The sequence below is a fragment of the Cheilinus undulatus genome, linkage group 6 (assembly GCF_018320785.1).
Source record: "Cheilinus undulatus linkage group 6, ASM1832078v1, whole genome shotgun sequence".
Classification (NCBI taxonomy): domain Eukaryota; kingdom Metazoa; phylum Chordata; class Actinopteri; order Labriformes; family Labridae; genus Cheilinus; species Cheilinus undulatus.
Window position 1 is genome coordinate 34486114 of NC_054870.1, and position 16655 is coordinate 34502768.

The 16655-nt window shown below is 40.4% G+C and overlaps 1 protein-coding gene across 1 annotated transcript in view; it reads right to left on the reverse strand.

Annotated features, from left to right (window-relative positions):
- Positions 1–16655, reverse strand: part of pcdh15a (protocadherin-related 15a) — a 340713-nt gene that overhangs the window by 143646 nt on the left and 180412 nt on the right. Inside the window, exons 16-18 of the mRNA XM_041789646.1 lie at positions 12169–12301; positions 11813–11892; positions 2363–2456 (exon numbers count right to left, since the gene is read on the reverse strand). Of these exons, the coding sequence (XP_041645580.1) occupies positions 2363–2456; positions 11813–11892; positions 12169–12301 (307 nt within the window). The remainder of the gene's footprint in view (positions 1–2362; positions 2457–11812; positions 11893–12168; positions 12302–16655) is intronic.

Sequence of the window (16655 nt, forward strand, 5' to 3'; positions counted from 1 at the left end):
GGGATGTAAACACACGAACGACACAACCTACAATGACAAGTGGGCAGTAGATTGTTAAAGGAACACTTCACCAATATTGCACACATGTTGTACTCTTTATGCTTTGTAGAAAATTCTTGAGCTCTAAGCCAGGCCACACACAAAACAAGTTAAGACTAGATTCAGGCCCAGTTCTTTGGATGCTCAAAGGTATACGTCGACCAATCTATTGATGAATACTTTTCCTGTGGCATTTTTTTACTAGTTTGCCAGAGTGGAGAAAAAATGGCAAGAGAAACATGAAGAACACTGGACAAAGACTAACTGGATATCCATGACTGTGAGTTTCTGCTTCAAACTGACACAAAAATTGTTTTTCTGTGCACTGTACCAACCTGAGGGATCCTTTGGGGCCTTTATTGCATGGGATAAGTAAAGAGAGACAGGAAGTGAGGAAAGACAAGCCCTAAACATAGCTCATACAGAGCTCAGAGACATAACTGTTGCAAGGCACAGATCTGGGGAAAGCTCCAAAAACATTTCTGCTGCGCTGAAGGTCCCCAGGAGCACAGTGGCCTCCATAATTCTCATATAAAACAAATTTGGCACAACCAGGACTCTTCCAAGAGCTGGTTGTCTGGCCAAACTGGGTAACTGGAGAAGAGCCTTTGTAAGAGATGTGACCAAGAACTTGATGATCACTCTGATTGAGCTCCTGAGATCCTGTGTGGAGATGGGACAAAGCTCAACAAGGAAAACCATCACTATAGCCTTCCACCAATCTGGGCTTTATGGCAAAATGCGGCTAGAAGACTCTCCTCAAAACAAAACACATGAAAGATCGCTTTGAGTTTGCAAGAAAAAGCACCTAGAGGACTCTCAGACTGTGAGAGGCATGATATCTGGTCTTATTCAAACCAAGATTGAATTGTTTGGCCACAATTCTCAACATTATTTCTGGAGGAAACCAGGCACTGTGCATCACCCACCCAATACCATCTCAACAGTGAAGCATGGTGGTGGCAGCACCATGCTGTGGGGGTGTTTCTTAGCATTAGGAACTAGGACACTGCTCAGGGTTGAGGGAAGCTGAATAGAGCTAAGAACAGTGATATCCTCTATGAAAACATGTTCTGCAGCACTCAGGACCTCAGTCTGGGCCAAAGATTCTCTTTCCAACATGACAGTGACCCTAAGCACACAGCCAAGACAACATGAGAGTGGCTTAGGGACAACTCTGATTGTCCTCGATTGGCACAGCCAGAGTCCTGACTTGAATCCTATCGAACATCTCTAGTGAAATCTGAAAACTGATGTCCACCAGTAGTCTCAATCAAATCTGACTGAACTTGAGACAATTTGCAAAGAAGAAAGGTAGAAAATCCCCCAATCCAAGCATGCAAAGCCTGTTGTGTCATATTCAAAAAGACTCAAGGCTGTATTTGCTGCCAAAGATGCTGTAACTAAGTACTGAGTAAAGCTGCATGAATACACTGTATGTACAGCCTATGTCTTGCATACTTTATTACAACTCTACTGGCTGATTAGAATGAAATATTCTAATTAGCTAATCAATCAGAGCTAACCAGTGACAATGAATGATGTCCTTCCCACAGCTTGATCGTGGACACTACTTATTAATGGAATTTAAAAGAGGTTGATATTAACCAGGGATTTTAAATGGCATACCACTTAAGAAAAGGTTTATCAATCAGAGATTTACAACCATGAAAAAACTGCCTTCATAGCTGTTTTTATAACACAGGCTGCACCTCCACTAAAACATGGAGAAGTTAAAGCTTAAAATGCAAAACACACTGCTAGCTTCTACAGTTGTAATTTAGGATTTTCCATTTGTCTTGGAAACACTATTATTGCAGGGTAACAAATACCTATTAACTGAAATTTTAAACCCCAACACTTGGATAAAGGGAATTAAAATGTCAGACTTTAATATCAATCCAAATCCACTACAGTGATTTTTTCTATTGCTTCAATCAGTTAAAAACTCAGCACGGGACTTAAAGGACAAAAATGAAAAATCTAAATACAGTGAGTACATATTTACTCTTCAAAATGTGCATGCAGCATTTAATACTCATGTCTCAGATTGGTTTTGCACTGAGACCTGGTGCTCTGAACTCTTAGTGCTGCCACAGATTTTATGAAAATGTGACAAAATCACAGGGTATTAAACTATGAGAGTTAAACACTGTTCGATTTTCTAGGCTAATGAAGCACTCGGGTTCAGTGTGCCACATTTATGAGCTAATAAGCTTGCATGACACGATCTTAGCTGAGTGTAGTGTGTTCAAAATGTGCACAAAAACCATCAACCCAGAGGAATCGGGCCGGCAGCTTAATAAAAAGGTTTGTGTCTCACCCCTCCAGGGTTGCCGTCGGAGGCTGTGACAATCAGACGGTACTGATCTGTAGTTTCTCTGTCCAATGGCTTTCCCAGGAGTAGAAGGCCAATCCTGTGGAGAAAGGTCAGAAGAGACTTGTTTTACTTTAACAGAAAGACAACTTGAGACTTTAAACAACCTCCTCACTGAAAAGGAACACAAAACAGGGCTTGTTTGCATCATAAGAAAAAAGAACATTTATTTGGAGACTTGTTAAACAGCTTTGGATGCAGCTGATGCAATAGGGTGTGATGAAGAGGGCTGCACTTGAGAGTTTATTTACTTCCAGATAAGACAGATTTATAAAACATGGCTGATGATAGAGGAGATGAGTTTAGTGAGGAGAACAGGTGGGATTTTAAACACTCCCACTCTGTCTTTTTCTCTCTCTGTAGTCCGCCTCTTGCTCCCAAAGCACTCTGACTACAGACAAAGATTCATGTTTTCTTTCCAAGGACTGCAGCAGACACAGCGGCCCGCCTGCGTGCTCACCAGGTATAATTTGGCACTTTGGCATTCCAAACACAATGTGGGGATATATATTCCCTAGAAGTCTACATTAAACTATCTTTGTTTGCACACAGAGACACGTGAGTAAAATTGCGGACATGCACACAAACACACAAGCAGCATGTGCAATTTCAATGCCACACTCAGGAGAGGCCCTGCCAGAACAGCAAATGGAAGGAAAGACAAATGCATCTGAACGCACTGCTAGATTAATGCCCGTCGCAATTCCCCACTGTCCCCCTGCTCCTTCACATTTCTAATTTAAAGCTCCTTTGGCCAAACGATCCAGGCAGAACCTGAGCGCTGCATCTTTTCCTGCCTCTTAAACCCAGAAAACCACAGAGCCTCATCTTTAAATCTGACAGGCAAATTAACCAGCCCTCCATTAACACTGACTGTTTCTCCCAGCTTTAGGAAAACACATTCTTTTGAATCCAGCACCTGATAATGTGTGGTTCAAGAGGGCAAAGACAGCTTTCTAAAACCACCATAAAAATGCATGACTGCATCCTTCAGTGTCTGCTGTGCTCATGTTTATTAATACATGAGGATAAAACTAGCCTTCTAACATCAGTTTAAAGTGCAGGAAGCTTGAATATGCACTGTTATAGTTGCTGTAATTGCTGAGATAATGATGATCTTGATTGTGATGATGACACAGATTAGAGTGATTAATGTAACCGAGTCAGCCTGGGGAGTTTTTTTTACTCCTTCTGACAGCTGGAGTGCAGAAACACACTCAAGCGTCTGGGCCTCAGAGGTTCAGCGATCATGTGTGATGGAGACCCGTCTCCTCTCATGTGTCACCGCAAAACAAAAGTTGTTGTCAGACAGACCGACAGGATGCTGTTTACAGCGTAGTCTGGAGTGACAAAAGTGAAGGTTAGAGGCTATCATCCCTGTCACAGCAAGTAGGTTGAACCTTCATTCTGCTCAGATCTTAGATCTGTGAATTAGATTGGACTTGATATACAGAAAGGTAACTCTGAGTGCCATTTATAAATTACTTTATGGCAAGATTGGATGACTGAAATGAAGACTTGAGTCATGTCTTAAAATTGAAGATTTCAGATTTAGGATAAGATGTCTGAAAGGAGAAATCTCACTGAGGATAAGATAAAGTCTGATGATGCCACAAGGAGAAATTAGACCAATTTGTGACACAAGTTTGCATTTGAATTGTATTTTTCTAAAACAACATATATTGAGACTATTTAGATCAAACACTGCAGGCTTTGGTTTCATGGATATTAGACTTTCTTTTCAACTCTTCTCTGGTTTAGTTTCAGTTTCACTTTGAAGTAAGACAGTCAGCTGTCAACTGGAAAAAGAGGCACTGAAAAATACTGCTCAGTATCAAAGTTGGCCTGGCCTCTCAGATGGGTTTGTTTGACTTTAAGATGCAGCAGGGAAAAAACAGCATTTTGAACAACAAGATTTATGGATTTCAGGCCTTAATTTTTCCAGCTGACAGCAGTGCTAATTTCACTGATGAAAAATATGATGTCAAATTTTCTTTAATGGCCTTTATAATGATGATGAGAAAAGACTTTAAGAAGCTAAAAACGGATCATTGATAATAAAAAACTGTCTAGTTTTTGTTAACAAAATATTGCAAAACTTACATCCCTGCTATTCTCCTTCACTGTGTTTATTCTGTCACAACAGAAGTTGAGGAGAAGAGAGGAGATGTAAGGAGAACAGGGGGATCCATCGTGTGTTTGTGAGAGGCCAAAGGACACTGAGTGACACATTTCAAAATGTAAAATGTGTATCGCATGAAATGTACGGCTAAATAACAACCATATCAGATAAGGCACAGTAAAAGAGAAGCTGTAGGAGGCAGAGCAGAGGCTCTGTGCAGAGAGCACATTGCACACAAATACGTTTGGATAGGGGTTTTAAATGAGGGTTTCTCATCTGGTTGAAAGCAAGGGTGAATCAATGGCATCACTGGGAATGGTCACCCTAGAAATCTAACTGGCCACCCCAGTGTCCATAACAATAATATCTCACCAAGGGGGCTAGACTCCCTTTTGCATTAATAACCTCTGGGATTTTCTGTAACTATTTATGAAGGGAGAGTCTTACTCTACATCTTTGTTGGAAATTATCATTTCAAATGTCAACTGTTACATGTGATATAGTGCCTGAAAAACTGTTAAACCACTTGCTCACTAACATAACAGTCACATCCAGTAGGGTGCAGAAATTTTAGGCATGTTTAGGCCAAACAATCAGGCTGAAGTAAGGCATAAATGAGCCAAACAAGCTGATTGAGGGCACCATTGAGTGGGAAGGAGGAATGACACAACCCCGGTTGTGCTCTGGATGTCTTTTCATTACCAGGGGCATGGGAAAATAATCTGTCGAAAAAACAATGTCCACACTTTAGGGCAGAGTAAGGGGTGGGTGTAGCAAGTGAGCACAGCCCAGGGTATACTGTCTGGGTGGGTAGTAGAGCTGCCTTGAGGCCCTGCCTGGTCATGCTGCGGATGTTCCAAGGGCCTAAAAACTGCCTGCAGTCTCCGGGCATAATACCAGGTGTGAAAAGGCCTGGACAAAAGAGATTCCCTCGAGTCTGACATTGGCTGCTTACTGTCACACATGTGTCGACATGTGTTAAGCTTTTGCCCTACATGCCTAAAACTTGCATACATGTCTAAAGCTCTGAGCTCTCAATGTTATTTCAATCAGGGTGCTCAATAACAAGTCACAGCTAATATTTGCTTGCAAGCCAGATGGCTGAATCACCTGAATGAGGGAAAGGTAATAGCTTTAGCAAATTGTGATATATAGTATCATGTTTACATGTATCAATAGGCTGACTATATATTGCATATTATAGTAACCTCCTGCTTAATGTCACTTCCATGACTGTGTCCGTTTACCAGCTGGTCTCATCATAACTTTGTTCTGCAACCACTTCAGCAACTTTTCAGCCAATATAAAAGCCAACACTTACATGTATTCAAATTCCATTTACTCCTCCCTTCTTTTTTGACAAGCTGAAAATGGAGGAACTATTCCAAAATCCCCTTAAAAAGTACTGATCTATGTTCAAAGAGTAGCGATAAACTCATATCTTGATCTTACTGAAATATTCAAAGCCACGGCAGGAAGTGTACGCAGGACTTTTGATAACTTGATCTCATCTCAGAGCTTTTTCTGGTACCAAACAGGAATCTTCTTCAATACTGACAAACACCATCATGTTAAGAATGACTGTAAGAAGATGTGACAAACCTTAACTCACTACATGACTGGGGAGTAATGAATACCCTCATGTTGTTTATGATGTGTTTAACAGTTTTCTTGCCTCCGTTTGCTGTTGTGTGATTACTAAATGCTCTCAGTATTGCGCCTTCTTGTTGACTGAGCCTCTGACTCAATGCTAGATCCTGCTCATGCCCATAATGTTGAGTGAATCCGAAGCATTCACCAACCCCCTCAGGGGAACCTGTCCCATTTATGTAGAGTTATAGACTGGAGAGCTCATTATTCATAATAGCTGGATGGAACCAACTCCATATGCAGCCTGAATCTGAACATGCAGCCATGCAAAAATCTCCTCCCTGAATCATGCTGCAGTTCTGAAGGCTTGAAAAATGACTGTGTGAAGTGGGGCACTGTATATTGCACACTCATCACGGCATACCGGCTAATCATTCTTTGATTCATTTGCTTTATCAGCAGCTGCTTCAAGTTATTATATTGCGAGGTTGCCGAGAGCTTGTGATGTGATTGTAATATTTCTGCCGCATGGGGAATGAACAAAGGCAAATGTGTGGATCTATTTCAGCAAGGTTTCTGTCATATCAGAGACCACAGCGGCTTCAGCAACAAAAGAAGACTCCTTGCATTTTCACTGTGCCACCATGGCTTTTCCTTTCTGTTACAGCTATGACACGGTAAAGTAAACCACTCAACCATTAAACAAACAATTTGAACACAGATTAGGAGTGAATAAAGGCATTGATACAGTGCTGCAACACAACTTGTCCTCACACAGCCTGAAGAATGAGGATGCAGACAGAAGCGCTAATCAATTAGCCTGAAACGTGCAGGGCTGGGTCCTGGTTTTTCAGTCTCCCCACGTCTCCCCTCTCCATATTTGTTTGCTTATTTAAGGGACGGCTGAAAGCACTGACCACTTTAATATTTTATGCCTTCCCCTGCCTCCTTATAGAAGCTGAGTGAGGAGGGTTTTAAAAATGTTGTTGTTGATGTCTGAGAAGCAAGGTGAGATATTTGTGGACCTTTATCGCTCCAGACTTATTTGGTGATTTAGACCCTAGCGTCTCTTGGAAAAAAATGAGGAGAGAAAACCTGTAAAAAAAATCTCCAAGTTTCATTGATTGTGATAGTGTTTGTGGTTCTAACTCTTGAAATTTAGGTTGAACACAGAGGGGGTATCTTGATAGTTGATCATGATAATTTGCCCTTTTTTCTCCATCAGCTTTACAACAAAGTTTTGCAGAAGCTCAATGAGGATGATTAAATGTCTTAAAGTTCTTGTAAAGCAATAAAAAACTATATTTTAGCTTTGTTGTATGACAGGCCATTGTGTTCTGAGCTGCCAGGCAAAAGTTCAGTCATGGAAAACATTCCTAAGTTTGTAACTAAAGCTTCAAAATCATGAAAAAAGAGGCAGCAGTATCTGCTCTATGATGGTGTGGGCGTGTCGGTTGAATAAGCTTTATTAAGATTTCTGCATACAGACCAAAACAGTCTGACTGCAGACCATAGATCCCAGATGGCCCCCCCGACTATCAATGTCAGACAGCATCTCTGTCTGAACAGAAGTGCCCTAATTTGTCGGTACAATGTATTTCCAGTTTTTTTTTAATTCAACATTATTCATGAACAAAGTCAGACAGTTACATTCATGAATAACCACATTTCAAAAATTACAGACTAAGAAACATTTCAGAAATAAAACAGAAAAGGTCAGATGTCTAAATTAGGGTCAGTCATGAAAAGACCTGTTTAAAAGATAGATACTCGAACAGTGGCTTTCCTTTTTCCTTTGTTAACTTTAGCTAAGGCTAACACAGCTACACTAGGAACATAGTTAACGTTCCAATGTAGCTAAGTTAGCTTCAGCAACATGAGCTCAAGCAAACATAGCTAAAGCTAGTGTAGCTACTTGAGCTACATAGATAACGTAGTTTCATTGGTATAAATATCATGAACTTTGTGAGCTTTAGCTATAGCTATGTTAGCTGTGCAGCTACATTATCTATGTAGCTTTTGCAGTTAACAGATCTACGTAATCAGTCTGCACTATATCATAATGCCTCTTACTATTTGTTTAAGTCTATTGTGTTATTTTTTTACTGCTGTTTTTGTCAAACCTGTGTCTATTGCATCTCTCACATGTCCATCTATCATGGAAGATAGCGGGTCCTCATGTTTTGCTCTCTTCTTTCTTTTTTAAAGACTTGTTTCTTCTTTAAAATGGGTTTCAAAGGTGAAAATAAAGCTACATTTCCTTAACAGGCAATCAAGGATTTTGAGAATCGACAACTAAAAATTGACCAGAAGAACATGAGTGTCATGAACACATAAAAACTCAAATGACAGCCAGAGAGAGCAAACATGTTCTTTCTACAGGTTTAATTGGGATTCATGATGGTGCCAACAGCCAACAGCACTCATATATTGGCTAATAAATCAACCAAAGCCAATAACTGGCAAGTCAGCATCTCTCTCCCACCATGATTGTGCATTTTTTTCTTCTCTCTCCATCTTCTCGACAAAGACTATTCGATCTGGCAGCCAAAGGGAATCTAATGATGACAGTCAGACCCTGTTGGCTCATGATCAACATTTATCCATGTTCAGCCGTTGCCATTGAAAGAACATCACAAACAAAAAGCAAACCTTTAGATGTCTTAAGGGACAGTTCAAGTGCTTTAGCAGGGCTATTAAAGTGTGCCAAGGGCTTGTTAGGATAGGTGGACTCCAATCAAGGAAAAGCTTTTGCATCAATCTTTTTGATCTCTTCTCAACTCAACTCAGCTTTGTACATTCAAAAAAGCACGTTGCAGGACAAGCTTGAAATGATGCAGCAATATTTAGGGATGACATATGTGATGGGAAGGCTAATCTTTCCAACAAAGTTGAAAAAAGAAAGTTTTTACACATTTTAAAGATTATTTTCAGGCATTTTGCCTCCATGAGTGTCAGAGTGGTAGGAAATATGGAGATAGAGAGTGTGGGGAAAGACATGCACCAAACAGCACGGGGAGTCGATGCTGCGCAGAGGACTTCAGCCTCCTCAAATTGGCATCTTCCCCATCAACTGTGCCAAACCAGCACCCAGGTTTTACCCATTTTGGACCAAATGCATTGAACATGTTAAACTTACTTGTTAAAGGCCAGATATGATCTGATTTCATAGATGAAATGGGTTAGAATTTAAGTTATTGGTGTGATTTTTCTCGCATTCTTGCTTTGTATTTATTTCCTTTTTCTTTCTCCTACCCTTCAAAAGGGAAAACTTCCATATAAATGAATACATAACTAATAAATAAATGAATACATCAACAAAAAGAACACGATGGAAATGGAATAAATTTAAGAGAAAACCATGCTTTGTTCAAAGTCAACAAAATCTATTTTTAATAAATGAACAACAGTGATAAAAGTAGAAAGAAAATACATAGAAAAATTAGACTTTAAGTGAAAAACCACGCTGGCAATGGTGTTAAAGCCAGGCTAAAACTTCATATCATTCTGTAAATTTGTTGTGTATTTAGAGATATATATAGGGTACACAAATCTTACCAAGTTTATTCATCTCAAAACATCACATTTCCATTAATATAGACCAGGTCTACTTGGCAAGTATGGTTAAAGATTTTATTTTAACCCTTTACCTACAGAGGGAGCAGGGGTGACATGTTTTATGTGTCTGGAGTATTATTACCATAACTCTGTCAAAATTTGTCAGATTTGAAAAATTCCAATGGTGTTGGAAAGCTGAGAATTTTGGGCATGTGCACATATATGGTTCATTACGGTACTCGTTACCATATAATGTGGGCATTGAAAAAAAATCACCAGAAGTTTGGAGAGACAGCTACACGGATTCTCAACACCGTAACTCTGCGAAAGTTTGCTCAATTTAAAAAATTCCAACGCTGACAGAGAGCTAAGAATCTGTGCTTTCCGGCAATATATGATGTGTGGTATATATATTACAGTAATGTTGAACAGCACCGCGAAAACAGCAGCTTTGGCAGAAGACAAGTGAGAAAAGGAGACTGTAGGAAGAGAGTAAAAGGAGAGCGAGTGAGAGTGGTGTTCTGTTTACAAACAAAAGTGTTAGATAGTGGCATTTGTGCATGTCTGTGTTTTATTACACACATTTATAATGTCGGGAAGCCCATCAAGAAGGGTAAAACAGCCGCTACGGTTCATAGAGGAGGACAGGGATTTGGAGGATGCATCTTCTGAACTGAGGTATATGGAAAGCATATATATAGTTATCTTTTGCACACTCAGAGCCCTAGACTCAAAAAATGACTGGTGATTGCTCTAAACATGTATAGGTTCACATTTCAAATGTCAAATCAAAACTTCATGAGCAATAACAAAATTTCTTCTCATAAAAGCCATGAAAAACAAATCAGTTTTTCTTGTTTTTCTTCTTTTAAACTGCTGGCAATTCCATATAATGTGCAACAATCATTAACCCAGTTTTGAAAAGTCTAGTTCAAGTACTCCTGGGAAAAGGGACCAAAGCTCTCAGACTTAGGGCATTTCCTGACTATTTTACAGCCATAATCACAAAATATGTCCAAATCGCCATTTTAAGACTCAGTAGGTAAAGGGTTTTGAGAAACAGCAAGTGAATAAAATAATGTTTAATCACTTTCAATGAAGCCATATGTAGGAGTTTGGTTTGGTGCACTCTGGTGCCCAACAAAGTTTTCCAGATTTCATTAAAAAACATATTGCTGTTAGCTCCTCCTAGACCAGGGGCTCCCAAACTTTTCAGGTCACTTTTTCAGTGACCCCAAAAATAACAGCACCAGAGAGCAGGGACCCTGTACCTGGAGGTGGTTAAGATGTTGCACAAAGCTTCATGTACAAATGTCCATTTTAAACAGTTTATATGCAAACTCTAGATACAACTTTGGTCTGATGACTTTCTGTAGTCAGTAAAGCTGCTAAACATCAGAGAACAATGGCAACCATAATGGTGCAGTCTACTGTAAATCGAATCTGTTATAAATAATATTAACATGAAGGTTCATTCTGCTGTTGAATTATTGATATTTGCCTGTCTTTTTCTCTTCTCGAACTTTGTGCTGATTAGATACCATTCTCTCTGCTAAAAGTGAAACTAAATGATTGACTTTGAAACTACTATTGGAAGGCAGAATGTTCAATAACTGTTGCTTTTAAGAGCAAAATTCACTTGCCAGATTTCTTGAATTAATAAAGATTTAATTTTATGAAACTCAGAATTTGCAGCTTTTTAAATTCACTAAGAGAAACTATGACTTTTTTTGCTTATGATTTCCTTTTTAGCTGTTCATCAGGCCTTGTCAGGACAATCATTCTTGCAAATTTTATTTCAAATTAGACAAAAATGCCATGTAAGACTTGAATTTTTGCAATGAAGCATTCACAGACCTACATATCAACACTACCAAACAGTCTTCAGTCCACATCAATATATTTCCTCCAGTGAAATCTGTGAAGAAAACTAAGAACCTGCATTAATAGCAAACTAAATATTTCCCTTTCAAATTATTAGAAAACTTGTAACAAACTTCAATCAATCAATAATCAACCAGCATCTCAGGGTCCATATTTCTCCAAGATCATCCCTCCATCATGGTCTGGCCTTGGTCTGGAATATCTAATGCAGTCAGTTCATGTTTAAATGAGCCTTGACTTACGTTTCAGAGAGGTTGAAGACCTTCTGGGAATCCCCGCTCACAATGCGGTATGTGATCGGGTCATTTTCTCTGTCAGTGGCCTGGGGGAAGGAAAAGAGAAGCAGGACCTTGAGGATCACATTGTTCCATTAAAGCTGGAGGCTGTGAGATATGACAGACTAGCAGCATGGAGGTTGGATGGCTTAAATGAAAATGTGAATATTGCTGGAGAGTGAAATGTAAGAAAAAAGGGGAGAGAAACTTCAATCAAAAAGCACATTGAACACAAAATGTGTAAAAACCAGAGCATCATACTGGATGCCTCTTTATGTTTTGCATTGTTTGGCCTTGTGTAAGTGTGTGTTTTCTCAGGTCACCTGCAGATTGAGCAGTATGGCTCCTATCCTCATGGCCTCGCTGACTTCCAGGTTGTAGGTGAGCAGAGGGAAGCGTGGGGGGCTCTGGTTGTTGGGAGGCAAAACTTCAATGTACACAGTGGTGATAGAGCTCCTGGCAGAAGTGAGAAGAGAAAACATCAGCCCACTGATGGCATTAGTTTCTCCTTGACAACCTGTTGAGTCACGGCGAGGAACCTTGCCCACAGCTCAGTGGAAAATATTCATTATAATTCAAAATCCCACACTACAGCTCTCCTGTGTGGGATTTGAAAAGAATTATGATGAATGTTCCTTTTATTCAGTTTTAAGTATAAAACACAATGTAAGACTAAAATTCACAATTTGTCCTTTACTTACAATCAGCCTGCTTGTTCTCAATCGTACACATCATGAAACAGAAATAGGTGGATTGGTTATCTATTCATTCTGAAATAAATATTTATGAGATATCTTTTGTTAGAAAAGCTTTAAAGAGTACATGTTATTCAATATACAGACATATGTGTTAGTTTATCATAGTACTTCATAACTCATCTGTAATACTTCCTCCACAGTGATGGTGCTGTCAGACAGAGCAGCATATCCTGATATTTCCCTTGCATTTGTATTTTTCTTTCTTTTGTTTAAATAACTTTAAAGCAATTTCTGAGAGGAGGTGAGGGAGCCATTATGCACAAAAGGAGAGGGCAGGATTTTATCACCCGTCTTAACTGCCTACCCCTGTTAACCAAGGTGTACCTCATTCATCATCTACAATATATGCTCTCCGTTGTTCTGATGATCCACAAACTTGGTCTAAGCTTCCACTCCTATGCAGATGACACCCAGCTCTATTTAGGCACCAAATCATTCACTCAGCCTGATCAACCGTCCATGAAATCAAAGCCTGCATATAAGCCAGTGAAACGGAAAATGGTGGATTGCCCCCTCCAGTTGGGAAGTCTTTGCCTCAGGTGAAGGACTTCAGGTATCTCAGGGTATTGTTCACAAGTGAGGGTAAAAGGGGGGATGAGATTGACAGGCAGATTGGTGCAGCGTCAGCTGTATTGCAGTCATTGTGCCGGTCTGTTGTGTTGAAGAGGCAGTTGAGTTGAAAGGCAAAGCTTCTGATACACTGGTTGATCTACCTCCCAACCCTCACCTATGGTCATGAACTCTGCATAATGACCGAAAGAATGAGATTGCAGATAAAAGCAGCTGAAATGGGTGTTCTCAGCCTTCGAGATAGGTCAACGAGTTCAGATATCCTGGGGGATCTAAGCGTAAAGCCACTGTCCTTCACACTGAAAGAAGCCAGCTGAGGTTGTTCAAGCATCTGATCAGGATGACTCCTGGGTGCTTCCCCTTGAAGGTCTTCCAGGCACATCCAGCTGGGTGACCCAGAATGTGCTGGAGGGATTATATGTCCTGTCTGGTCCAGGGGTGGCTTCAGATCCCACAGAAGGAGATGGAAAGTGTTGCTCAGGAGAGGGATTTCTGACTGACTTGTGAAGTCTCCTGCCATCGCAACCTGGCCCCAGATAAGCGAAGAAGATGGATGGCCAGATGGAAACTTAAACTGTACAGCAAAAAAACAGAGCTCATGGTTGTGGCTCCTTGGTACTGATAATAAAGGTAAGGGTTTTCAATTAATTAATTGATTCAGTGTGGACAACAGCTCCATCCATACATTCTCCAAGGTCTTTAATTTTGGCATTATCTTGGACTCAACCATGTCTTTCCAGACTCGCATCTCATCAGTGACCCAATCCATCTCATCTAACCACAAAAATATCTCTAGAGCATTTCTCTCATATTGCCAAACCCTCATCCATGCATTCATCCCTATCAATCTGGGCTATTGTGTCTTGTCTGGGATATGCAGTAAAGCCCTGGAAGGGCTCCAGTATGTCCCACTGCCAGGGTTCTCACCCACACTAGGCCCTGGAAGCATATGATGACTAACTACCCTATGCAACACCCTCTCTCCGGATATTTGCAATGCTCCTTCTTTGAAAATGTTTAGAAAATCCTCAAGCACCATCTGTTAGCATCACTCAGTAAGCTAGTGTCTGCCTTTGTGTTGTGTCTTGTCATCTGTCCCTTTGCAAAGTGTCCTTGGATCCTGTGAAAGGTGCTGTACAAATCCAAGCAATTTAATTGGTTGTCAAGTGAATGTAACATTCATTGTGGAAAAATAATATTGTGGCTAATGATAAGCTAGTTGCAGAAATGATCAAAAATGATAAAAAATTGATAAACAGAAGTTCAATATTTGAGTTAGTGGTGTGGATTTAACATCTTAATGCTCCAGAAAGTCGGCCAAGTTCCAGGCTTGCTAGAGAAGCCTCCAAAAGGGCTACAAAGGCAATGGATAGCTTCATTGGAACGGCACAATGGAGGGCTTTCAGAGGAAAACAAGTAAGAAACTACAGTTTATGAAAGTTATTTAACTTTAAATAACCTGTGTCTCTGCCTGTCGTACAGAACGTCTGTCTCAGAAGGTGCAAAGATACACTTGTCATAAACTGAACTGTCTATGCAGTGGAAAGATGGGGACAACATTTAAAATTGTTACTACATAGCCAGAAAAAAAATGCAGTCCAATCTCTTTCACCCTGAATGTTTTAAATACTTCAACACAAAGAATGCAATGCAATGCCTTTAAAGGCCACTTTCAGGCTGTTTCCTATTGCCAAGGCTAAGCCAGTTCCCCAGGTTGTTGAGTAAATGTAAATACAAAACAGGTTTTCATTTGTGGACCTGTCAGAGCACATTTGAGAAAGTGCTGAGACAATGAACACTTGTTAAAATTACACCGTGAAATTCACTGCAGCATAATGACTCCACTTTTTCTTCCATCGGTGCACAATTACCACAACAAAACAGCCAGCTGTCCTGAGCTCAAGTCATTTCTTACCCTCTCTCCTCGCTGGCTGGTACTGTTTCACCCTTTGCTGCAGTGGTCCCAAGCTTCTTGTAATTCCTCAGAGCTATATTCTGGCTCGTCCCGAATATCTGACTCCTACATTACAGTATGAAAATATTTTTCCTTCATATCCACAGTAACAATTCTTTCTGCCATGTTCTACTAATGTTTGCTCTCACTAGCCAATTTCAGATGTAATGCTTTGATTCTAGCACTACCCCTCTTAAGATGTGACACCTTGTGGGTATGCAGAGAGAAAATGCAAAGGTACATGCTGTAGATGCAAAGTTTTACTGGTAAATGAGCACAGAGCTTTCCTTGCAGTTAACAATGAAGGGAGGGACACACTACTTATTTACATATTATCAATATTATACTGATAAGCAGCTATTTTGATGGGTGATTTTTCATTTAAAGTGCATGAAAAACCTTGCAGACTTAAGTCTCTGTTAACATACTGATGCTGCCTCATTAACAGCCCTAATGTGTGGCGAGTGCCCATCAATGTCCTCGTATCCACTCATCATCTTCCTAAATATATTCATGGCTCTGTAAATTAGAAACCACAAACTTACAAGGCAACATGTTAGTGACCTTTCAGAAAAAGGCTTGTCATCTGTTAAAATTTAAAATGCTCTGCAACAGCTTTGGGCTGCTACTAATACTGTACTATACTGTATTTCAACCCTGTTGAATATATCTTTGGCAGTCTTGTCTTATTTGTGTCATACTAACATCCAACCATCCATCAATCTTCTTCCGCTTAATGAAGGTAAGGTCTTGGTGGCAGCAGGCAAAGAAAGACAACCCAGATGTCCCCCTCCCCAGCAAAATTTTCCAGTTGTCCTGAGGGATTCCGAGGTGCTGCCAGGCCAGATGGGATATATAATCCCTCCAGCAAGTTCTGGGTCTACCATGAGTTCTCCTCCCAGTAAGCTGGCATGGAAGACCTACACAGTGAGGCGACCAGGAAGTGTCCTGATCAGATGTCCAAACCACCTAAACTGGCTCCTTTCGATGTGAAGGAGATGCAGCTCTGCTTAAAGATCCCTCCAGATGGCCGAGCTCTCATTTTGACTGCCTAAATGACTTCATGGCCATAGGTGAGGGTTGGGAGGTAGACTGACTGGCAAATTGAAGCTATGCCTTCGGGCCCAGCTCCCTCTTTACCACAACAATACAGTACAGTGCATGCAAAACAGTAGATGCTGCACCAATCCACCTGCTAATCTGGCATTCAGTTCTACCCTCACTCGTGAACAAGACCACAAGATATCTAAACTCCTTCACTTGAGGCAAAGATTCCCTACCCACTAAGAGGGAGCAATCCATCGTTTTCCGGCAGACTTGGAAGTGCTCATTCTCATACCAGCTGCTTCACACTCAGTCACAAACCTCCCCTAGTGCCTGCTTTAGGCCCCCCAGACAAAGTCATACCAAATACTCCGTTTTTATGCTTGCTCTTAAATGAGAAAAGAAAGAGGTGATTGTGTCTACAACATCTCCACTCTTTGCAGTGTAAGATAGAGCAATATCATATGTTTTCGGCTCACAAAGC